Here is a 26,472-nt window from a genome sequence, read left to right as displayed (position 1 = left end):
AAGGAATACCTTTGGCTGGGTAGGCTGTAATTTAGGAATGGGCATCTAGATTATTTCTAGATTTTTCCTATTTCAAAATGTTTCAATGAATATGTCTGTATATATCCATGTACATGCATATAGATCAATATAGATTACATATTATATAATAATATACATGATGTATATATGCAATTTAAAATATTTATCACATATACTGAGACAGATAGATGATAGATAGATACATAGATAGATATACAGAAAGATAAATAGATGAGTCTGACACCACCAAATTGCTTTTCTAGATATCATACCAATTATGCTTTTAGCAATAGAATATGAAAATTTTTGTTTCCTTATGCTCTTACCAACTTTGGACATTAGTTCAAAATTGCTGTCATTCTCACAAATTAAAACAAAATGGTGTCTCATATTGTTTTCCCTTTCTTTTCTTTAATTATTAAGACATACTAAATGATACTCAATCTCACTCAAAATTAAGGAATGCTTGCTTCAGTGTTATAGTTCGAAAGAGCTGTGGGTATTTATACCAAAGGCATGGAAATGAGATTCACCTAAAATAGACTAAATAACCAAGTAATGTTCACTTAATTTGTAATATATGATCAGGTATGTAGTTCAAACTCTAAAATTTTCACATATGTGAAAAAGTTTATTGTTCTCCGTTAAGTATCTATCTCTCGTTATATCACAATGGTTTTCTAGAGGCTACATACAATGTATATTTGTAGTACTTCTATCCTTTGCCTTCTCTTCAGTTTTTGGTATTATACAATAATCCTTCCTAAGGATTTTCTCTTCCTTTTCCTTCTAAGACATGTGCTTTATGTTTTCTCCAACTCTAATATCATTCGAAATTTGATTGCAAGATATTCTTTGTTTGTTCATCCCCTAATCTTAGTGAACCCTTAAAGTTGGTCTTTAGCACTTCCCACAGTACACACACTGACTTACTTCTTTTATTTCCATATTACCTACATGGTGATGCCACAAATTTTTATCTCAATTCAGCCTGTATATATTCTTGTGGGATATTTACCTATACAATTCAATAGAAATCTCATTCAGAATATTCCACTGGAAACAACTAAACAGATCCCCAATTAGCTTTTATCTTTTCCTTCACCACCATCTGCAAAGTTCCACACTTTCTTCTCTATTCTCTGCACTATAAACAGCACCACAATCAATTCAATCGCTCAGACCCTAAGCCTGGACGGTCACCTCCCACAACTAGCTAGTCGTTCTTGTATCAGTTCTATCTTTTAATTTTTAAAAAATGTTTACTGATTTTTGAGAGAGAGATGGGGGTTGGGGGGGGGGGCGGAGAGAGAGAGAGAGGGAGACACAAAATTCAAAGCAGGCTCCAGGCTCTGAGGTCTCAGCACAGAGCTAGACACAGGACTGGAACTCAGGAGTTGTGAGATCATGACCCAAGCCGAAGTCTAACTTTTAACCAACTGAGTCAGGTGACCTTCTATTTCTGAAATAGTACTGGAATATGTTACACGTGTCTTACACTGCTATCACCACCCTAAACATTCCACCAAATGTTTTTTTAAATAGATACATGAGGGAATAAATCGGACAGGAAGACAGTAAAGTGCAATAAATAATGGCACATAGTGCCCTATGTTAATCACGGAATAGGTTTAATATCTTTTCCGTTTTTCAAAGTGCTTTTTCAGAACTTGAGTTTTCCTCATTCAGTGTCATGAAAATGGGTGACCTTTTCTTGTACATGCTCGCCTTTCTTCCCCCTCCTTCCCTTCATGTGGATCCCTTTCGTGTTCATTTCTTCTCTCTCTTAAACCTAGCCTCTCTTTCTGGGACCCACTTCCGCTTCTCCTTCCCTCTCCCTGGCCCGGCGCCTTCCCTCACAGCACGCTGGTCAGCTCCTCTCGCTGGTAGGCAGACTCACACCCGCCCACACGGAGCCGGAGTCACGAGTCTGCGGGCGGTGAGCTACGAAGCAGGCGGCTTAGCGGGCGGGGCGAGGCCGGGGCGAGGCCGGGGCGAGGCCCCGGCTCCGCAGCGCGCGTGGGCGGAGCCAGGCACACCGTCCGCCCTTGCTATATCTGCGCCTGCGCTGGGCAGCTGCGGGGCCAGTCGGGACGGAGGAGACAAGATGGCGCTGCGGGCGATGCGGGGAATCGTGAACGGGGCCGCACCCGAGCTACCCATGCCCACCAGCGGGCCGGTGGTGGGATCTCGGGAGCAAGCGCTGGCAGTTAGCCGGAACTACCTTTCCCAGCCTCGCCTCAGTGAGTATCAGAGAACAAGACGAATCTTGTTTTTGCTCCTTACCCAGTCCCGTGCTCTCCTTCACCTGCTTAGCGGGGGAGGGGGGATTTATTTTTCCCTCTCTCACCGCCCCTATACTGACCCAAAAGTCTGTTCTTAGAAGGAGATATGAGTGTACCTAATGTTTTCGTAACATAGGTAGGCCAAGGGCAAGAGAACCGCCAGGAACTTTTTCCTGGGGGTGGTGGGCTCCAGGCTATTTGCCCCGCCCTCTCCAACTTCCCTAGACTGGAGCTTTATCAGGCGCTTGCTTCCTGTCTCTGAGGCAAGGCCGCTTCTTGTGACTTCAGTCTTCAGCTGCCCCCGCCCCATATCTTTTGGATATGTACCCTCTCCTCCCTCTGGTATAGACCTTTAGGGGTAGTCTGGAGTTCCTGCCTAGGGAGACTCTGTAATGCCATCGCTGACGTGGTCTGGCCTTTACTTGATGGAGGTCAGGCCCACAGCCAGAGGGAGATGTTTTGTGGAAGGGCTGCTCCACGGGAGGACACCTTGATATCAGAGAATGCTACAGCTGAAAAGTATTCTGCAGGTCATCTAGTCTAACGCTCTCATTTTACAGTGTGAAGCTTACAGTCTGGGTAGTACACGACTTCCAGACTTTAAACGCTTAAATGATTGGCAAAGCAGGAATTAAAATTCCGTTTCTTAATTTTCTCTGGGCCCTTTTCTACCATTGTCTCTTCATTTACTGATGAGTTAAACCTAACACGATTGAGTGCAAGGATATCCTGGGGAAGCCAAGCAGCTTTGCCCGTATTATATAGTCTATGTGCAAAGCATATCATACATATGCATGTTTAAGTGTTGTTGTGACTGTAAAAAAAACCCTGCCTTAATAAACCATGTTTTAAGTGGACTACCAAAAGAAATGTTTATTTATTTTTATTACTAAACAGTACGGTTGTGTAGCATCAGATGTCTTCACAGCTTCCTTAGGAATTAGGGATCAGCCCTGGAAATTGACTCTTTTTAAAACCTGGGGAAGCACCTGATGTTTCTCCAGGTGGTGAGACAATATTTGCACTGGTTAATTGCCAGAATGCCTGTTTGTGGGCGGCTCATTGGTTTAAAAAAATTTCAAATGAAGGGTTCCAGTCTAGGGCTCTCCAGTGTGACTAATCCTATCCTGATCTATCACTAGGTCATATGACAGCACTGCAGTGAGAGGAAGAGGGAAAACACAGTTGATTCCATGGTTTACTAAAATGTGCTTTTTACATTGAGAATTATCTGAATTAGAAAATGCCTGTCGGAGGTTTATATAAATGAATGTTTCAAGAAATTGACAGATATTGCATTCTTATATAGATTTTGACAATAAATTTATACCCAACAATTACACATTTTATTTTATGAATTGCATTTGCATGCTTTGCTTTTCTGGGTAGAGCAGGTAAACATTAGTGACTTGTAGGAAAAGATTATAAGGGTGCAATAGTTTCCATATAATCTTTCTTTCAGTGTTAATTCAGAGAGTATCAACTGAAATAATAAAATTGTTTAAAACATGGTTGTTAATCGTTAAGAGAGGAGTGTGGTTTTTCACTATTCTTTGTGTGCTTAGCCAGCGGCAAAAGAACTCCAGAGGAGATGCCTCCTGGCAGAATTGTTACAATATAATGCTTAAAACTGAACCTCAGGAATCCTTTTTGTGTCCTCAGTGTAGCAAGGTGCTTGACACATAGAAGGTGTCTTGTAATTGTTTGATAACCTGCATTTAAACCCCTTGTTTTAATAGTTTAGGAGATTCTTAATGTGGGTGGAATCAGAGTAGGGAGATGGGACACTTATTTGAGTTGCCCTTCTGTGTCTGGGTTATTCTGAAAAGCATAAATGATACTGAATTTAGGCTAACAGTTAACTATATTTGAATATCATCCTTTTCTTATATTGCCATATTCTTGATTCTAGTCCCACAGTTTTAATTGCTTCTGAATAAATATTGATTAACTTCTTAATTTTTCTAAAGATTGATTATACCACCTTAGGTGATATGTTATTATAGTAATTTAATGTGTGCTTTTTGAATAAAGGAGTGGAACTAATTTGGCAGTTCCACTGTAAAAATTCGATCCTGTTTTAAAACAGCATCACAATTATGGGTCTGTTAACGAGAAATGGAAAATGAGATATACAGCCTTGAAGTAATCATGAGCATTTTAGTTGAATTTCTAATCACAAGGAAAGAAAACTTAATTTTCTTTTAAATTGTGAGCAAAATTCAGTAATACATATAGAACTTTTATACATTGAACATTTTGAATTAGATGATCTCTATTGTTCTTAAGACCTTACTTAGATCAGAGCTAACCTTAAGTTTCTTATTTCATAGTGCAGAGTTAGCCTCAGAACTAACCTTATGTTTCCTATTTCATAGAGCAGAGTTAGCCTCAGTGAAAAGTCAAGTAAAGGAATTATCAGTTTGCCTTTTTTTAGAACCTCTCAGTACCCACCTGTCAGGGTGTGGGTCTCTACTATTCTTGCATAATTGAAGATGATTGCTTGGGGTTTTTGTTTTGCTAATAAGGTGGAGGCTAGAGCACTGGATCTGGTATTATGCAATGACTGTCTAATTTTCTCTGAAAATTTCACAATCATTAAGTGGCGTTACTAGTGTTGAACAATATCATATCCTGCAGGAGGAAGAGGATGTCATCTGACAAAATAAGTGCTTCTTAAAACCTTTGTAAATTTAGATTTTAAAATATTACTCCATAAATATTACTTGATAGTACTTGCTTGATAGTTAAGGATCAAAGATGTAATGTGTTCAACATGTAATGTAAACATGTATCTATGTTGTCAGAAGTTCTGAATATCCCCTGCAGACTCAACTTACTCATCTGGGAATTTTCATAAGAAGAGTGGTCATTATTTTGGTAAATACAAACGTTTATATAATTTGTGAATAGGTTTTGACTTTTCATAGAGCAGCTTAATGTCTTTGGCAGCCTTACTCTAAACTTTTCTCTCTGCTTTGGGCTGTTAATAGTAATTGTGAGGAAGGCTGGGTAAACACTGTTGAGAGGTAAAAAGTAGTGTTTGGTATCATTTTCTCTGCTTGTATTTTTTTTAAATAGTTTTATTATGGAAAAGAGCTATAGTTGGTATATATAAACTGTCTTACAGTACCTGTTTGTAGTCAAAATGCTAGCAACTGTGTCACCTCTATATTTATTAAATTATATAGGAGACTAAGTTCAGAAATACAGGGTCATAGAATATCAACCTTAGAATTAGGGGGAGAAAAGGCCAAACAAACCAAAAATCCAATTCTAAGTCCAGTTCTTACATTTAGTAACAAATTTGTCAGAGCCTTAGTTTAAGTGTAGAGTGGCTTTATCAGCCTTGCTGATCTCCCAGCATTTTGTGAATCTGAAATGAGGTAACTTCTCTGAGGACACACTGTATAGTGTGAAACACTCTCTAAATGTAAAGTTTGGTAATATTTTTATTTAGTTTGGGTTATAGCTTTTATTTGTTCGGTTTGTATATGTCAGTTTAATTTAAATCAAGATGTTGCTTAAGCTCTGATTTGTATCTGAAGTAGTCTTCTTGCATTTTTTAAGCTTTCCAGTGAGGGGAAAGAAGTAAGCATCTCCATTAGATTCTCCCACTCTGCCAGTGGCTATATGCCATTGTAGAAAGACTGTGTAGCAGTAGTGACAAAATTTAGACACAAGAGAAGTATTGTCCAGTGCATTAAATAGCAACAATAACTTACTTTTTCATAGCTAAAGTTGCAGACTTGTGAAATTGTTTTGAGTGGTATAGCTACTTAAGTCTTACTAATAATTACAAGAGTGTACCAGACCACGGAAAACAACCAGTTCGGTTTTGGAATTTGAGCTGCAGTACAGAGTTAAAAGAACAAGTGGCTCTGGGTCCAGGCTATATATAAGTTCAGATTCTTGGGGCACCTGGGTGGCTCAGTCGGTTAAGCACCCAACTCTTGATTTCGTTTCAGCTCATGATCTCAGGAATCCTGGGTTCGAGCTCTGAACTGTTAGCACAGAGCCTGCTTAGGATTCAATCTCTCTCTCTCCCCCTCTCTCAAACTAAATAAACTTAAAAAAAAAAAAGTTCAGATCCTTGTCAAGTTACTTGACTACTTATCTGAGAGTCCTTTTTCTCTTCTAAAACTTGGAATAATATTAGTTAACTCTGATCTGTTAATGGAGATTAAGTGAGAATTCCTGACAATTACTTATTAACTGTATATTGGTGGTGTTGGTATTAAACAATTAATTTGAATAGTTATTTATAGACTTTAAAGTATGTACATCGTTGCAAATTTAGAGACTGCTTTTGATGAAATAGAATTTTCTGTAATAGAAGTCAACTTGATTCATTGTTTCCAGCAAAAACAATGACTAGTGTTTCTTTTTCTTGGTCAGGCTTTTGCTTGTGACTGGCAAAACTTCATAATTTGAAATGAGCTTGAATTTAAACGTGAGATTCTGAAGGATCTGGTTGCGGAGGCTAAAAGTTCAGAGAAGATGCCAACCAATCTTGGTGAAAAAGTAGAGAGAATTTTCAGAATCTGAAGAATTTTGTTGGTTACATTTTATTCAAAACAGTTGCCTCTAGGAGCACCTGGATGGCCCAGTTGGTTAAGCTTCTTTCTGACTTTGGCTCAGGTCATGATCTCACAGTTGGTGGGTTCTAGCCTTGCATTGGGGCTCTGCACTGACAGCATGGAGCCTGGAGCCTGCTTTGGATTCTGTGTCTCCGACTCTCTGCCCCTGCCCTGCTTGTGTGCTCACTTGCTCTCTCTCTCTCTCTCTCTCTCTCTCTCTCTCTAAAATAAACATTAAAAAAATAAAGTTAAAAACATAGTTGCCTATAAATCTCAAAACTAGATCCTCACCCCCACCCCACCAGCTGACACCCTCCTCTTATCCCTGACTAAGTGAAGGTTTTGAAAATGTGTTGTTCCTATATTTTTAAAAGCTGTGTTCTAGGAAAACATGTTTCAGATGTCGCTCCCTTTGCATTTCTACATAGCAGTTTTAGAAAGTCATTGAAAAAACTGAATGTTCAAATTCACTCAAAATGAGAAAAATTAATTTTTTTTAGGAGTAGGAATTATTTTTAAGAGTATCAGATTATTTTCATATAGTGGGGAGGATTTTCATAAAAAGCCTCTGTTTTTTTCTGTTTCTGTAATTTAAAGAGAATTGGATTAATTGTTTTACATTACCATCCATTCAAGTAACTTAGCTTTTTAAATTTGTGACTTGGTTTTTATTATCCAAGGTTAAAAAAGTCATTTGGGGCCCTCTGTTGAGATAATTACAATTACAGATATTCAAGCAAATATCTGGTATCAGGTTTAAATGTCCTATGAGCATGAAAGACAAATGCCCCTGATAGTGCTTTCCTGCTTCCAGCATTTGTCCCAGGGCAATTGCTTTCTGGTTGAAGAAACTGTTTTCAAGTTTTTAAGCCCCTTGAGTGGACAGACTAGTTATATTAAATGGTTTCCTCATTCTTGGAAGTCTATATTTGTGCCAAAAATCTCTATCCCAAGACCTCACAAGAAATGAAGCAAATGAAAAATTCTCAGATGACAATTTCTTAAAATGTGTTTAAAGCCTTGTATTAAGTTTTCTTCATTTATTTCATTTTTTCAGCTGTTCTGATTATGAAATTTAGTTAATTCTGAGATTAGAATTATTGTCTCCTGAGTGTTCTGTTTTATACCTAAATAGCGTTACATTTGACATGTTTGTCGGTGTAGGATAGCTGGCTCCTTTCTGAAATGAAGGATTTGGGTAGTACCTTATTGGCTGGTAGTTTATTCCTAGAGAATAATTTGCAGTAGAAAAATACAAGCCTCTAAACTGACAGTGACATTTTACTTTTTCTAAGAAAAAAAAAAAAAAAAAGGTCGTATTTGACCTCTTCCATTGCCTACTCCCCACTTCCTAAAGTTCTTTTCCCTGTAATTTTTATGACATCATTTAATTATGGCTTTTTACCTCACAGATTACATTTTCTCAGATTTGCTTTGTGAGTTTTGTCATTTGTGTTTAAAGTTGTTGAGGCCTTCCTTTCCCTTCCTTATCTACTTTGCTGAGTGCCACCTCTTATTTAAAGCATTATCTTTTCTCTTTGAAGTAAGAACTACTGCTAGTTTTTTCCTGTGCTCCCACAAACCCTCTATGTCTGTTATAGCCCTTAACTCTCCCCCTTCTCCATATAAAACTGGGAACTTGTGAAAGAGCTCTGCCCCTCTATGCCATCTTTGTTTTTGTGTCCTGGGTCCATAAAATAAAGTGACTTACAGTAAGAACACAAAATGTTTTTGGTTGGATGAGGATGGATTATGAAAAGTTGTACAGGCACAGGCATATTTCACAAATTCAGTGAAAAGTTTTTAACTGTTTCACTGCTCCATATTATAATAGGTGCAGTAGAGAGAGTAGCTTTTTGGTAATACTACAGAGACAATTGTAGGTTGTTGTCCTCTTTGACTAAAGCTGACTCTTCTGTGTTTCTTTCCAGCGTACAAGACAGTATCAGGAGTCAATGGTCCACTAGTGATCTTAGATCATGTTAAGGTAATACCACTATGATTATCATTTAAACATTTATGTAATTAAAGACATGGCATTAAGTCCTGTTCAGCACACTTTAAATTTTGTGTTACTGTTTTTAAGCCATTCTTTGGTCTGAATGTCAGTGCTATCTAGGAGACTAGTTTTAAAATCAAAAGACAGAATATTGGATTCCAATAGTGGATCTACTGTGGATTCTGTTTATGGCCTAGAATTCCTCATTTGCAAAATTAAAAAAAAGAAGAAGAAAGAGAAAATTGGGGAGCGGTGTCAATCCTACCTCATAGGTTTATTGAGGAAAAACAACAGTAATCTATGAATGTGTTTTATAACCTATAGATTATTATTAGCTATGTGATATCTTTTGGCTGTTGTCATAGACGGCCATGTGTTATACTTATTTGTTAATAGTATTTGTCTTCTTTACTAAATTTTAAGGTCTTTGAGTGAATAAACAAAGTTACTTTTATCTTTGAGGGCCTGACACTGGTTTTCAAGTAATAATAAACAAGAACAGGTTATCTCAGCAGTGACTGAAACTCTAAAGAACAGTTTTTACTTAGTCTGTTGTAAGGATCTTTAGTTACATATTGGTTATTTAGCTACACCTATGCTTAAGAATTAAAAACACTATTACTGTTATTATAGAAAAAGAGGCATAGGATATAGACTGTAATCGAATATCCTAGGGAAAGCCTCCTACCTGAGCTCTATGATCAAAATATTTTCCAAGAAAATAATTTATATAGTATACTCTCTAGAACAATAATTCTGTATTGGTTGGTGTTGGGGTGGATTAGGGGAGAAGCACACAATTATTAGTTTGTTGGGAGAAGTAATGGTGGAAATATGTTTGACATGTGACCTCTCTGGAAGCAGAAAATAAATCGAAAAACGTTTCCTCAAAGAAAGGGCAAAGTGCATTGTCTCTTCAGCTTTATCACTAAGATTATATTTTTATGCATGACAAGGTTCCTTTACAAATTTTAACCTTAAGATTAAGCATAACAAATGCATCTTCTGGCCACAGTCTCATGCTAGTCTGCAATTTGATATAAAGCCTTAATTTATTGCACTCAGTTTGTGCAGGGTGTAGGCAGGTGCCCATTAATGTTTTGTGAAGTGGAGCCTACACTTTTATTTTTGAGGAAAAGATTGGATGCTTTCTTTTTTTTTTTTTTAATCCTTTATTTCTCCTTTTTTTTCCTATGTTAGATAACATTTTTGACTCATTATAAATATGTTATTGAAAACAATTAAAAATATTCACATTTCAATTATGTTAAGCACTGAGCTCAGAACAGAAGATATGATGGTGAACAATGGGCCCTCCCCCGTGGAGCATCATGTAGTGGAGAAGCAAATATAATACATATATATATAAATATCTGGTTAGTATTGCTATGAAGGCTAAGTGTGGGATGCTATAAGAGTCAGTAACAAAAAGGATTTTTATTTTTAAGTGTATTTATTTTGAGAGAGAGCACATGTACGTACACAAGCTGAGGAGAGGCAGAGACAGATGGAGAGAGAAAATCCCAAGCAGACTCCACTGTCAGCATAGAGCCTGACTTGGGATTCGATCTCACGAACTGTGAGATAGGACCTGAGTCGAAATTGAGTCAGATGCTTAAGTGACTGAGCCACCCAGGTGCCCTGAGAAGGACTTTAGAAAATATCTTTCAGGAAGTAATTTTAAGAGTGATCAAAAAGTTTCATTGATGTTTGCTCCAGCTGAGGAAAAACTGGTGAATATATGTAGTTGTAGAAATGGCTTTATAACACCACATTTAGAGTAGCTTTTAGAATTTAAAGGTTAAAGGAACAGATAATTTTATGCAAATTGTGTCAGAAAAGAAGAAGATGGAGACTGCTCAATTCATTTTATGAAATTGGCACATCTTTGGTTTCCATACCAGACAAAGGGTAGTAGTGGAAAAGAAAAAAAGACAACTATCCTCGCTTATAGATACGGATTCCAAAATTTTTAATAGTCATGTATTGGAGATTAGCAAAAATGAGTATGTAAAAAATCAATAGAATTGTGACAAAGTAGAGTTTGTCCCATTAATACAAAGATAATTTAATGTTAGGAAATATATCAGTCATTTAGCTTAATTCAGCTCATTTATGGATTAAACTAGAAAGTGCTTGTGCTCCTCTAAATTAATAAAGAAAAGGTGATAAAGTTACTCATTTCTACAAAAACAAAAGGTTTTAACTTCTTAAAGGATATTTACCATAACCTACAGCAAACAACATACTTAAGGAGAGACTCGAATAACATTCCCATTTCAATCAGGAAAAAGCTGAGGATGCCTGGTTGTCACCACCATTATCTATCTTTGTACTTGGAACCTGACCAGTGCTGTGGCTAAAAGAAAGAAGAGTATAAAGGTATTAGGGGAAAGGCACAGGTGTCATTATTTCTTGGTAATACCATTAACTAAAACCCAAGTCATTCAGTAGGCAAACTACTAGAAACAATGGTGTAACACAGAGTTGCTGGATACAAGAATCAGTCTATAGAAATCAGGAGTGTTGTATGTGGCAGAACTCCTTATTTACAGAAAACCTTAAAACTTTGTTGGAAGACAAAAAGGAAGACTTAAAATAAGTGGAGATTCCATGTTCATTAACAAAAAGACTCAGAATAGGCAAGATACTGATTCTTCTCAGGCAACAGAATCAGAGAGAGAGTAATTACAAATAAAGATTTGGTGCAGGCATAAGCAATTGTTATCAGTGGAGCAAAATTAAGCTCCCTCAAACCAACTCTTGTCACAGTGCAAATTGTGACTTGGTAAATGATAAAAGCAGCATTGCAAGTCAATGGGGGACATTTTGTGCTGCATAGATATTTTTGGGGTAATTGGCTTTCTATGTGAAAAAAGAATAAAAATGAGAAAAAAAATGGATACCACAAACAAAGGCAATTGGATTAAAGTTAGCCTAAACCTGAAAAACTTACTAGAAGACAAAATTGAAGACTATTTGTACAACTTAGATTAGATGGTTTTCTTTCCTAAACCAGACACAAAAGGCACCAACATAAAGGAAGACAAGTCATTTTCTTACATAAAAAGTTTTGATATGATACCATAAAGAAAATTAAAAGACAAGAAACAGTAGAACCACATACTTACAGAAGGATTAATATCCAGTACCTATAAGAGAAAGAAAAAACAGATCCATTTGAAAAGTGAAGAGATATAAGCCAATCATAGGTAATGAAGTCTTAATTGTCAATGGAAATGAAAAGCTGTTCCATATTAGGAGAATCTGGAAAATACATATTGAAAAGATGCTATTTTTTACTTCATTAAAATGGCAAAAATTAAAGTTCAAATAATAAAAGATTGGCACAAATATACGGAAAAGATAGCTTTGTATACTGCTAGGGAGATCTTAAAAAAAATACAGTTCCTTTGTAGAGTAGTATGAAAATTTAGAGAAAATGGGCACAGCCTCTAGCCCATCACTTGGTAACCAAATACCTTATGGAAAACCCACTTGCATGAGGAGCTGCATGCAAGAATGCTCTTGTAGCATATTTGTAATAGTGTAAATTTGGAATAACCTTGAATAAAATGTGTCATTTGATTTTAACTACATTTGTTTTGTTTTAACATTAATTTTGGGATGCCCATTTATTCACATGTTAGCATCCCCAGGTGTCTTATGGGTACCTGTGTGGCTCAGTCAGTTAAGTGTCTAAGTTGGGCTCAGGTCATAATCTCATGGGTTGTGAGTTCAAGCCCCACATCAGGCTCTGCTCTCAGCACAGAGCTCGCTTCAGATCCTCTGCCTCCCTCTCTCTCTGTCCCCCCACTCGCATGTGCTCTCTCTTCTCTCTCAAAAATAAAAACATTAAAATAAATAAAATTTTTAAAAGAGTGTTTTAAAATCAGTGATGCACCATTGTTTAATGGAGAGATGTTTTCCTTCACATCACACAGGGAGCGATGCACTTTGCAATAGATTGTGTTGATAAAAGAGGTAAGTATTACCATGACAGATCTAAAACATAAGATCAAGTGAAGAAAAAGAAAAGCTTCAGGATGATATATATAATATGTTGCCATTTATGTAAATAAAACACTAAAATATATTTCTGGGAAATCTGCATTTTAAAATATTAAAAGTGGTGGGGGGTGCCTGGGTGACTCAGTTGGTTAAGCATCTTGACTCTTCGTTTTGGCTCAGGTTATGATCTCAGTTCATGAGTTGGAGTCCTTCAGCAGGCTCAGTGGCTCTATGCTGACAATGCGGAGCCTGCTTGGGATTGTCTCTCTCCCTCTCTCTGTGCCCCCTACTCATGCATGCATTCTTTCTATCTCTCAAAAATAAATTAACTTAAAAAATATAAAATATTAAAAACGGAAGAGGCATACATACTTGGTTAGGAGAGTTTGAGGGGGAACATTTATCTTCTTATTTTCAGTTGACATTTTTATCCCCTTCCCACAAAGTATAAGGGTGAGTACACACACAACCCAGAAATAAACGTCAGTTCTGAGTACTGAGAATGTAGTCATTTGTAAGTTTTGTGCCTTTCTTTAGTTTCAAAGTTTAAGACATATACACAGAGAAGAAAAATTTAATTGCTGCGTTTTTATGGATTTAAGACCTTTCTCTGTACCTTATGCTGTGTTTACCAGTATATGTACCAGGTGCTAAGTGTTTAAAGAATGTAAACTACCTGACGATGTTATAAACTCTCAGTATATACCTTTGGGGGAGATTTTACATGCATACATGCTATGATGGAGATAGAGCATACAGAGGAATTTGGGGAGCTTTTATAAGTTGGTTATTGATCTTTTATTTTTTCTTATACAGTTTCCCAGATACGCTGAGATTGTCCACTTGACATTACCGGATGGCACGAAGAGAAGTGGGCAAGTTCTAGAAGTTAGTGGTTCCAAAGCAGTGGTTCAGGTAAGCATCATTTTCAAAACCTGGCCAGTTGAACAAAAACATTAAGGGACACTTCTTGTCTTTTCTAGCAATTATTGAGTAAGTATATCTTGATTACTGGCTATTGGTAGAAAAAATTTTTTCTTGTTGTCTTGCCAAATGTCAGCATCTATATTCATTCTAGCCCAATAGCTCCACTGATAAATGGCTTTTTTTTTTTTTAATAAAACAAAGCAGATAATCACATGGAAAGAGAAAGATGAAAAGACAGAATTTATAGCTTATGGGATGAAACCAAAACAAGATCTGAGTTTGTTTATTTCATTGTCTTGTATAATACCTAGTTTTTAATGTTACAAATTATGAGAAATGCCAGTTTTCTCAAATAACATGTTCCTCTAAAAAGTACTATAGAGCAAGGATCAGCAAAATTTCTGTAAAGGACTACATAGTAAATTTTTAGGCTTTGTGGGGCCACCTAAGGTCTGTGATGCATATTCTTTTCCTTTCTTTTCCTTTTTTTTTTGTTTTTAAACACTTTAAAAATGTAAACAACATTCTTAGCTTGATGGAGTTGGCCTAGAGGCACAATCCTTGGTTTAGAGGTTGGCAGTTTGGTTCATCACCAGGGACATTTCTCTGTTTATTATGAAAATAGTATGCATTGATGTATTTTACTTTATATAGGCTGTTTAACAGACAAAAATAATATTTAAGTACTTATGATCTAAATCCCTTTTACTCTTCTGATTACTTTTTCTTTCTCAATAGGTATTTGAAGGGACTTCAGGTATAGATGCCAAAAAAACATCTTGTGAGTTTACTGGGGATATTCTCCGAACACCAGTGTCCGAGGATATGCTTGGTAAATGGATACTATGCGTTGTGAGCAGAGATCTGTTTTCTTTTAAACATATTTCCATGGAGTCTTTCTTAAAAGTTATTACTGTTTGAGTCATAGTCCACTCTGTACTGTCTTGTTACTGTTTTACAGGTAGGGTATTCAATGGATCAGGAAAACCTATCGATAGAGGTCCTGTTGTACTGGCTGAAGACTTCCTTGACATCATGGGTAGGAGCAATAAATGGATTTCTGTGTTTTGAAGAAAATAGCCTCTATTTTATAATATCTTTGTCAGAGAGTGATTGATAGTTTAAGTAGACAAACAATGTGGTACATATTAGTTGTATTATTTAATTTTTTTCTAGAAATCTTAAAATTTTATATAAAATATTTTAAGATTATAAAATATCACTAGGGTATATCTGAAATATAAATAGCTTTGAAATGTAAAGGATTTTGAAATTAGGATTTCTCTCTTATTTATTTTGTTTTAGGAACTTGAGTTCTGCTACCATGTATTTTGTGTCTACAAAAGACTGGAAATATTACTTAATGGAAAAGTTACTTAAACAATTTCAGATTTTTAAAAATAACTGATTCTATAAGAGTAGAAAGAAATTATTTATATGGCTGTAGTCTTAATGTATTAAATGTTATCTTTTGGAACTACTTTAGGCCAGCCTATCAATCCTCAGTGTCGAATCTACCCAGAGGAGATGATTCAAACTGGCATTTCAGCCATAGATGGCATGAACAGTATTGCTAGGGGGCAGAAAATTCCAATCTTCTCTGCTGCTGGCTTACCACACAATGAGGTGAGAACTAGGATCTGTTTTGTGTGAAATTTAACAAGGGAGATTTTTTTTTTTTAATGTTTTATTTATTTTGAGAGCTTGTTATTGTGAGTGGGGGGAACAGCAGAGGGGAAGAAAGAGAATCGCAAACAGGATCTATCCACACTGTCAGTGCAGAGCCCAATGCGGGGCTCGATCCTACAAACTATAAGATCATGACCCGAACCGAACGTTCAACCAACTGAGCTACCCAGGTGCTTCATCACAAGGGAGAATTTTCAAATGCTTCACTGTTAGTAGGAAACCAAATAAAGGGTTTTCAGCAATACTCACTTGTACCCATTGCCCATTTCAACAGTATTGTGTTTTTCATGCATGAGGTTTATCTTGCTTACTCTTACAAATCTTTGCAAAAAGTACAAAAACTTTTTTGGGTAAAGTCCTTTAGAACATCGTTTCATTTATAATTCCAATTTCAAAAAGTTTAGGATAAAAACGATTTTGTTGTAAAAATTTTAGATTTCAACTCAGTTCGTTTATACTTGTCATCAGATTGCAGCTCAAATCTGTCGCCAGGCTGGTTTGGTAAAGAAATCCAAAGATGTAGTGGACTACAGTGAGGAAAATTTTGCAATTGTATTTGCTGCTATGGGTGTAAGTATAATTTTTTTGTTTTAATATGACATATAAAATTAATTGTTTATGTTATTAAAACAGTGCAGAAACAACACATACATTGTTGGATTTATTTCTAGGTAGAGAAGTTGCAATTTGGCATTTTGGGGTAAACTCAGGATTAAAATTTAGCACTTGACTGCAAAATTTAAGAATAATTTTCTCTATGCCCAAAGCAGGCTGTTTTTACTCTGTTGGCTTTTGTGAAATTTTGGGGAGTACTTGAAACTTTAAAAGAAGGAACAGTGTAGATCCATAGCTTAGCCTTCATCAGAAATAAATACTGAGAATTTTTCTTCTCCCTGCACTGATGAAGTCATTGTTATTTAGGTAAACATGGAAACTGCACGGTTCTTCAAATCTGACTTTGAAGAAAATGGCTCAATGGACAATGTCTGCCTCTTTTTGAACTTGGCTAATGACCCAACGTAAGTAAATAGAGCTATTTCTTTCTGCTCATTCAGGCTTTAGATCAAAAATGTTACTAAGCCAAGGGAAGTAAAACATTACAGTGAAAGCAACATGGGGATAGGAATGGCAGAGCTGTGTTTAATTAAATTCAGCTCTTCTTGCTAGCTAATTGGCTTTGGGCTAATCACCTTGGCTCTGAAGTTCAGTTGTCTGTCTCATAAAATATGACAAATAATACTTGTCTCATACTGTTGTGCATTTTAAGTGAGATAATACATATAAATTACCTAGTACCTAGTAAATGATCTTTTCCTCTTACTTGAGAAACCTAGCCCCTTGCCTATTTCTTCCCTCCCTGTTTCTCTCTGTTTTAAGAACAATGTAGTTCTGAGAAATTAGGGGCCCGTTTCTAAAATAATCTAACTTTGTAGCATTAAGTAATTCTTACTATAAAAATATATAAAATAATTGCTTACTTAAGAACTTTTAAAGTAGTAATTGCTTTATCCTCTGCAATCTATTTAAAACTTTGAAGGGAAACTGTACTGTTATTTCCAGAATCATGTTGTTTAGTCTTTGGCCTTTTAATTTGAGTAACAAAGGACTTAATGTTCCATTTCAGTATTGAGCGAATTATCACTCCTCGCTTGGCTCTAACCACAGCCGAATTTCTGGCCTATCAATGTGAAAAACATGTATTGGTTATCCTAACAGATATGAGTTCTTATGCTGAAGCACTTCGAGAGGTAACTTTTTTCTAAAAATGGATTATTTTTCAGAGTTATCTTGTCTCTTTACAAGTTTTTATTTTTCTTTAATCATTTTTTTTAAGCTTCATCACTCATATTTTAGTAAAATACCTTAATTGGAAAGGAAAACACAGCTTTTTTTTTGTTAACCTAGTTGAAATTATTATAGGATAAGATTTAAATTATTAGCCTAGTTATCATACTGTCACCAGCTCCATGCATTTAAGACTTGATTCTAAAAGAGAGCAAATGATGCAAGTTGCTTATTCAGTTATTCTCCTAGGATATTCTTTGTCCAGATTGTCAATTTTTAACCCTTTTCAGAATTTCATTCTTAATAACGTTAGTATTTAAATAAAACAGCATACTCTGATAGTACCCTCTTTAGAACTTTTTCCTTCAGAAAACTCAGTGTTTTTTTAGGAACAATGTTAAGATTTTCGTAGTTACCACCCAGAAGTTTGGGGTGTTTGGTCTAATACAAGTTACTGAAATTTTGAGTAAGTTACTCTTTTAAACATGTAAAAAGGGAAAAAGGACTTCTGAAGAGACATGCCGTATAAATACCCAGCTTCTTAAAACTCCCTATGATCCATCACCATATCTCATTCTATTGCAGTGCTTTTTCAGCATAGGAGTTTTTTTTTTTCCACCCATCACAGACCAGTACTTTTTAAAAGTACAGTTAAAATGAGTTATTAGCAAATTTTAAAGAAGGTATAAACTTACAAGCCTGGAATTTTACTTTTACTAGATTCAACAGATGTCAGATTGCCATCAGAGTTTTTTAAATACTTATTCTACTTTCTGTGTTCTCTCATTACACATTGATAAAAGCTGGTCTGCAGACCATGCTTTGAGTACCACTACTGTAGCACACTCTTTTGGAGGTGCCAAAGTAACACCTAAAAGTTGGGCTTAATACTTCAGAATTCTTGGTGGTTGTAGGTTAATATATATGCCTATATTGTAGTGTGCATGTCTCTAAACTATTCTTATTTTGTGTAATGAATGGACTCCTGGCTCTGTTATCTTGGGAAATTATTTAGCCAACCCTTGATTCCAACTGTAAGTTGGACTTAACAGCATTACCTTCCTCACAGGATTGTTGTGAGGATTAAATTAAATATGTAAGCTGCATCAAATGATCCCTGGTATGTATTTCCTTTCCTTTTGACCTTTTCAGCATTAGTTAGCTTACATAAATATGGCAAGATCCGTGGCATGAAATAAATCTTGTGAACTAAGAATGTTCTCTTAGTTTTAAAATAACTTCCTTTGATTTATAGAATTACAAGCAGATTTTTTTTCTAGCAACATATTTGAAGATTTGCATTATGGTGATATGATTGTAGCAAAGAAAAAAGAAAAACTTCTGCCCCCCCCCCCCCCTTCAACATTTTTGTTACAGAATAATCTGAACTTGTGTTGCTAGGTTTTTAAGTCCTCTTCTAGAGACTATTTAAAATTAAAAGAGGATACTTCCCACATTGTAATTGGGCATGTTTAAGAAAACATGTTCTAACTAAGTTTACTTTTCATATTCTGGTATGTGATATTCTCCTTCTTGACTTACTGTCAGGTTTCAGCAGCCAGGGAAGAGGTTCCTGGTCGAAGAGGTTTCCCAGGTTACATGTACACCGATTTAGCCACAATATATGAACGTGCTGGTCGAGTGGAAGGTAGAAATGGCTCCATTACTCAAATCCCTATTCTCACCATGCCTAATGATGGTAAGTTTTGGTCTTTGGATTATAGCACACCTAATCACTGTAAGGACTTGATTCTAAGACAGAAGAACATTTACCTTTTTGAGTTGAAATTCTGCCCCCCCCCCCAAAAGTTTTTATTTAAATTCCAGCTAGTTAACATACAGTGCAATGTTACTTTCAGGTGTAGAATTTACCCATTTCCCCCCACTCCCCACCTCCCCTCCCATAACCATCAGTTTGTTTTCTATAGTTAAGAGTTTGTTTCTTGGTTAGCCTTTTTCCCCTGTGTTCATTTGTTTTGGAGTTGAAATCCTTTTGAGTTTATCCTTCAAGAGTTTAGTGATTTGTATCTAAATAAAATTTTTCATTTGATAACTGCCTATAATAATCATCCTTTTGTGGAAGAAGAAAAACAATTTTCTTTATAATTAAAATTTTCAATTTTCATTTATTAAATTACTACTGGGTGACTGCTATTATTGGGGACACAGATCTAGATATAAGGAATTCCTTTTGTGTTTTTAATTGAGTCTCTCTTTAATGTAAGTTACTTGATCTAGTTGGATATTTTTTATGTATGTGTACTAGTAAGGTAGCTTAAGTGCCAAATGAAGAGCACAAATAAGAAATGCCACAAGACTTTAGAGACAGAGTGATCACCAAAGGCTGCTTAAAAATGACTCTGTTTTAGAGGGGGAGGCAAACCATAGGAGACTCTTAATGGAAGGGGGGTGGGTGAGGGGACAGAGTAGATGGGTGATGGACATTAAGGAGGGCACTTGTTGGGATGAATACTGGGTGTTATATGTAAGTGATAAATCACTAAATTCTACTCCTGAAACCAATACCATACTATATGTTAACTAACTAGAATTTAAATATTAAAAAAAGGACTCTTATTTTGTGAAAGTACACAGTGCAATGCCTGTGTGAGTGTATGCTCGGGAGTGAAACCATTCAGTAGTCCTCTTCTGTTACTGCCTTTTTGTCCTTACCTCCGTGCTTAAAAAGCACTTTTACAAAGTATTTTCAGAATCAGTAATAACTCACTGTAAGCACTGTTTTCAGTGTTTTATAAATATTACCTCATTTGATCCTCATAGCAGTTTTGAGGTAAATGTTCTACTCTGAGGCACAGGGAGGTAAAGTAACCTATTAAAGTTAAGAAGTGATAGCTTTAGAACCCAGACAGTCTGAATTTATAATTCACACTATACTGCCTCTCACATGAAAATACTTGTTCCAAGAAAGTACCTACAAAATTACTTTATTCATTTAACCAACTTAAAAACGTCTTGCTTTGTGGAACTTTATTGGTGCTGCCTGCATAGTGGTGGTTTGCTTGTCTAACATTCCTATACTTTCTGTGTTGAAATGGTGTGTATCCACTTGAAATAGCTTATGAGCGAAGCATGTTCTCTCAGTATATATTAAATTGGTAAACCTCTGCCAGGGAACTTGTGTTTAAAATGGAATTTTATTTATATTTTGGAGAGAAATAACTAGGAGACATGGTACTTTTTCTGAATGCAGCTAATTGACCTTAAATGCCCAATACATGTCTAACTGTGCTGCAACTCTAAATAACGCCAACCAATATGATAACCTCTAGCTACATTTGGCTGCTTAAACTCTAAAGTTAATTAAAATTAGGTAAAATTTGAAATCAAGTTTTTTGCTTACATTAGCCACAGTTCAAATGCTCAATAGCCACATTAGGCTGGTGACTACCCTATTGGACAGCACAGATACAGAACTTTTCTATCACAGAAAATTATTCTAAAGAGCACCATTTTATGTAATGCTATAGGTAATGTACTCTCACTTCTTGTGGGTTTGTTCATATGATATGGACACTTTAATGTCAGATGTTTTCCTCTGGTAGATATCACTCACCCCATCCCTGACTTGACTGGATATATTACAGAGGGACAAATCTATGTGGACAGACAGCTGCACAATAGACAGGTATTTGACATTTGAGCAGTGCTGTAAATCTTACAAATCTATTCTTCAGTTTCTCTTTAGTGACTTTGACTTTGCTTTTAGGAATTATTTTGTCAGAAAATGTCAACTTGAATTGTTTATAATACAGCTATAAAATTGTCATTTCTGTATACTTAAATCCTATTGTGGACAAGAATGCCAATACTAAGAATGAAGTTTCCACTTTTCTTAAAAAGGAGTCAGAGGTCTCAAAGAACTTTCTTGGGTATTCTACTCCATAAGAGCATAATCTACCAGTCTTATTATTAATACAAAAAATATTTTTTTCTATTTTTTATTGCAGTATCAGTGACAGTACATTTTATTAGTTTTAGGTGTGCCAAGTAATGGCTTGATATTTATATGTATTGCAAGGTGATGACAGTAAATCCAGTTACCATCCATCAATACATATAGTTACAAAACACTTTTTCTTTACGATGAGAACTTTCAAATCCACCCACCTGGCTACTTTCAAATATGCAATGCAGTATTATACACACTGTAGTCACCACGCTCTGGATTACATCTTTATGACTTACTCGTTTTATAACTGGAAGTTTGTACCTTTTGACTCCCTTCACCCAGTGCCCATCTTAGGCAGCCACCAGTCTCCTTTCTATATCTGTAAGCTCACAGTTTTTTGGGTTTGGATTTTTTAGGTTCCACATATAAGTGAGAACATAAAAGTATTTATCTTTTTCTGCCTGACTTATTTCACTTAGCATAACGCCTTCAAGGCCCATCCATGTTGTAAATGGCAAGATTTTTTTTTTTAATGGCTGAATAATCAAAAAAAGATTGATGGTTTTGTAATAGATGTGGCTTCTAATACCAGCTTTTGGGTGGAATTACTGTTAATCTTTTTATTTCATATGTGATTATATGAATCACATAGAGCTCAGAAGGCTATTTACATTTGATACTGTAGGCAGATGTTGAAAATTCTAGTTTTTCAATATGCTCTTGTACTTTTTTTTGTAGGTTTCATTTTGAGTTTGATTCTCAAAAGAAATACTATGCCATAAAGTCTCACTTCCTTTTCTTGCTAGGAAAAGATATTAGAACTTAACTAGGAAACAAATAATGCAGTTTTATATAATTTAAGGGATAATAATGAGTTTCAAAATGCTTCTTTACTACCAGTAAATCTTGAATTTTGTATTTAAATGTACTTTTTTTCCTCATGTTCTGTGCAAGATTTACCCGCCTATTAATGTGCTGCCCTCTTTATCACGGTTAATGAAGTCTGCTATTGGAGAAGGTATGACCAGAAAGGATCATGCTGATGTATCTAACCAGCTGGTATGTATGTCATCTTAAGGATGGTGTTTAAAGAAACGAATACCTTTCTTAGTCCATTTGCTGTCTTACGCCTCTTGTCTTTCTCCCATATCACTGTACTTCTCTCCCAATCCAAGTAGAACTTTAATAAAGGTTGCATGTGTAGAATATATAATCATTCATTAGAACCAAGTCTTTTTTTTTCCCCCATTAAGGACAGATGCTGATAGCCAAGTTTAAAACTCATATGCTTGATACCCATGTCTAATGCTATACAAGATAGTTCTAAATTAAAACAACAACAACAATATAAGTCCATTTTCAGTTAGTAACCTTAGTAATAGAGTATTCCTGAATGATACTGTAATTTCTTACTTTTTTTTTCAACGTTTATTTATTTTTGGGACAGAGAGAGACAGAGCATGAATGGGGGAGGGGCAGAGAGAGAGGGAGACACAGAATCGGAAACAGGCTCCAGGCTCTGAGCCATCAGCCCAGAGCCTGACGCGGGGCTCGAACTCACGGACCGCGAGATCGTGACCCGGCTGAAGTCGGACGCTTAACCGACTGCGCCACCCAGGCGCCCCTGTAATTTCTTACTTAAGATCTTAAGCAATCACCAGAACACTAAGGGATACAGCTTTGTATATTCTGTGAAGTCCTTGGTTTTTGTAGTTGTATGAGATTGTACACCAAGCACCATAAAGAAAAATACTTTTGACCTTAAAGTAGAAATGGTAAGCAGTGACTCAGCCAGTTGAGCATCTGATTCTTGATTTTGGCTTAGGTCATGATCTCATGGTTTGTGGGTTCGGGCCCCACATTGGGCTCTGCGCTGACAGCATGGAGCCTGCTTGGACTTCTCTCTCTCTTCCTTTCCTCTGATCACACTTTCTCTCTCAAAATAAATAAGTGAACTTTAAAAAAAAAAGCAAACCTCATACCGCAAATAGTTTTTCTGAACTTTGAGATGGATTTCTTTGTGGTATGAGTTCTGACTTCACATGCTATTAAAATGTAAGCTCATTGAATGTTGAGGAAGTGTATGTTTTAGAGAATATTAGTAGTGCCTATGGACTGCATGCCAGAAGACTCCTTTCTCAGTGAGACTATAATAAAATTTTTCTTATACTTTCATATGAACTTTATGTGAATTATGTTTGTAAATAATGTGAAATTCCTTCTGTGGTCTCTTACATGAAGATAGGTATAGAAATACTCCTAAATATATAGCCCAGATTACTGTTAACATTTATAAAATCTTATCCCTATTCATATAAGCGTTTCTTCTCTTTAGTATGCATGTTATGCTATTGGTAAGGATGTACAAGCCATGAAAGCCGTAGTTGGAGAAGAAGCCCTTACCTCAGATGATCTTCTTTACTTGGAATTTCTGCAGAAGTTTGAGAAGAACTTTATTGCTCAGGGTAAGATGACTGTTTTCTCACAAATATAAAAACCTCATATATAGTTTTGAAGACTTCTTTCCCAGTCTGGACAATTTACATTGGTCTCTACATGATTTTCCTTCTGAGTAAAGAAGAGGTTCTTCCAATTGTCTATCATGTCTTTTTGCACTTAGCCCTCAAGCTCCTTCCCCTTTGCCTTCAACTCCATTATCCATTCAGCTCCCATCTGAATTTTTCCTTCTCTTTCACCTGGCTTTCTGCTCTGCTGCCTCCACTGCTGGTTCTCCTTCCTCTTAACCCCTCTGCAATGATCTCCTCTTGCTTTGGGGGTTTGGGGCTTTTCTGATTCACTTATTTTCATCTCCTTTTCTGATATCTTATCTTCCTCTTCCTTCTCAGAGGCTTAGCTTCCTGTTCTTTCTGAGCTGTTTTTTTCCCTCTAGATTTAACTTTTTTCTTATGCTGTTGACTAAATTGCTATGTAGGATCCTCATCCTCTTTCTAAAGCTCTAATCCCACATCACCAACTAGGATACTTTTGTTTATGCTGCCATCTCCTCAGGCTTAGCATGGTCAGAACCCAGAGTTTTTTGGGGTTTTTTGTTTTTTTGCTGAACACCTGCCTAGCAGTTCTCTTTTCAGTTTATCTATCTCTTGCATGAGCATTGTCCTACTGAGCCCAAGCTCAGTAATTGGGCATTATTCTTCACTTTTATTCATTTATTCTCCAGTGACCAAATATTTATTAATTTGTGGTGTTCTTATTTAAAATATCCTAAGCACGGAGCCTGCTTGGAGTTCTCTCTCTCCCTTTCTCTCTGCCCCTCCCCTGCTTGTGCATGTTCTTTCAAAATAAATGGAAATAAACAATAAATAAGATATCCTATTCTGGTTTCATTTCCATTACAGTACATTAGTCCAGTGTTTCTCAAATTTTAATACACTTTTGAATAAACTGGGATCTTGTTAAATTAGACATTCTGATTCAGTAGTTCTGGATGGAGCTAGAGATTCTGTATCTGGACAACTTCTTGGGTAATGTGGATGCTACTGATCTCTGACCACACTTTGCATCTTAAGGCCTAGTGCATACCCGTTTCCCATCATCCTAGTCATCAGTGCCAGCTTTTTCATCACTTTTCCTGACTCTCTACGTCTCATTGCTAGAATAAATTTATTACTAATTTTATTGATTGTCCCTCTAGTAAAAAAGGCTCTATAATGGTTTTCATCAAATAGCACATGTAGGGTTTTCAAACTGTTTTGATTGGTCTCTCCTTTGCCACCTGCTAATGCTGCTAATACTCTACATTTGACCTCAGTGGTACTTAAAACAAATGTGTTTTCTTTGGAATAATGCATCACACTATACACTTAGGACCCGTGCACTCTTCTATGTATGTGATGCATTTTTTATTAACATTAAACCCCAAAAAATGTGGATAATTTTTTAATGCAGAATCATAATACCTTAAAAAGATTAAAATGAAGTTCTTTTAGTAGAGAAGAGAACCCAGAATTTCAGCCACTCTGATTCTTCAGGCAAGAAATGAAATTTATTTGAGGATAAGAGTGATTCTGCTATTAAAATAATTAGTAACAACTTTGAAAATGACTGACCTATTCAGGGTATTTAGTTGACATTTAAGGTTTCTCAGTGTGTACAACCCTCCCTCAAATTCATCCTCTGTTTCTAGAAAAGTGCCTTTCTTGTAATCTCTGGACAGAATACTGGGTCTAGTTTCCATTGCTCCAGGTATTTAGGATCCTACCCAGTTATCCAAAAAGATGTCCCCCCACACACCAGACTGCCCTCTCTGGCCTGCAGGCCTCTCTCCCTTTTCTCTGATTCCTGATGGTACTTAACTGTATCCTCATTTACACATTCGGTTGCTTTCAGTCTTAGGAGACCTAACTGCTTTGTTTCTGTTTTTTTGTTTTTTTTTATACTCGATGCTCACAGCCCTACTGTGGCATAAATAATGAATAACACTGATAAGTGGTAAGTAGTTTACCGTTACTCATTCAATCTCATTTTTTTCTAAGGACCTTATGAAAACCGCACTGTCTATGAGACTTTGGACATTGGCTGGCAACTGCTCCGAATCTTCCCCAAAGAAATGCTGAAGAGAATCCCTCAGAGCACCCTGAGTGAATTTTATCCTCGAGACTCTGCAAAGCATTAGCTGCTACTTTATCGCTGGCTCGATACACTTGTGAAATAGTGTTCTGTTTTCTTTATTCCTTTTGCACTCCCTAATCCCCCATCTCTGTGTTGGAGTTTGCCTTGTTACCCTGTAATTAAAAACAAAGAATAGGTAACATGCTGTGCCAGTGTTGCAATGTTTTAAACTTCTAACAGACTTTAAAATATCCCCTGTTGAGAAAACCCAGGTCATCAGTGCTCTTTTTAAAGTAGCTTCAGGGATGGAGGTGAATTTTTCTTACTGATGTGTGTTTGTACATAGTGGTACAGTTAGTTGCCTAATAATGTCTTCATTATTTGGGTCTCCTCTACTTTATCTCTCAGCCCCCTCAAGAGTATCACTGTCTGAAATTATAACGCTTTGATCTCCAAGTTAGGGCCAGGATCAGGTCTAAAAGAATCCTCCTGTCTGAAGAGCCAAGAGCCTTTTCCCTGAGTATTTGTTTTTGGATTGTTGCTGTGCTCGTAGGTATGTGCTGCTGCTCTAAGCAGATGGTTTTAACTGTCCACCTGCTTTTTCCTACTTAATGACTAGATTAGAAAAGGAGTTTCCTTTTTCTCTTTAGTCCATATGAGTTGGGAATCCTGTGTTTTACTGTTCTGCCTCCCTCT

The 26,472-nt window shown here is 36.3% G+C and overlaps 1 protein-coding gene across 1 annotated transcript; it reads left to right on the top strand.

Moving 5' to 3' along the window:
* The first annotated feature begins 2,057 nt into the window (after positions 1-2,057).
* ATP6V1B2 (ATPase H+ transporting V1 subunit B2) lies at positions 2,058-25,976 on the top strand. The gene is made up of 14 exons (XM_043562444.1): positions 2,058-2,264; positions 8,818-8,873; positions 13,713-13,811; positions 14,562-14,655; positions 14,785-14,862; positions 15,310-15,449; positions 15,981-16,082; positions 16,434-16,531; positions 17,137-17,260; positions 18,846-18,996; positions 20,861-20,943; positions 22,162-22,266; positions 23,543-23,672; positions 25,701-25,976. The coding sequence occupies exons 1-14, from the start codon at positions 2,129-2,131 to the stop codon at positions 25,838-25,840; spliced, it is 1,536 nt and encodes a 511-aa protein (XP_043418379.1). The 5' UTR covers positions 2,058-2,128; the 3' UTR covers positions 25,841-25,976.
* Positions 25,977-26,472: the final 496 nt, after the last annotated feature.

Source organism: Prionailurus bengalensis, chromosome B1, assembly GCF_016509475.1.
Source record: "Prionailurus bengalensis isolate Pbe53 chromosome B1, Fcat_Pben_1.1_paternal_pri, whole genome shotgun sequence".
NCBI lineage: Eukaryota > Metazoa > Chordata > Mammalia > Carnivora > Felidae > Prionailurus > Prionailurus bengalensis.
The sequence above is the reverse complement of the archived record's forward strand: the minus strand, read 5'-3'. Positions and strand labels throughout refer to the sequence as shown.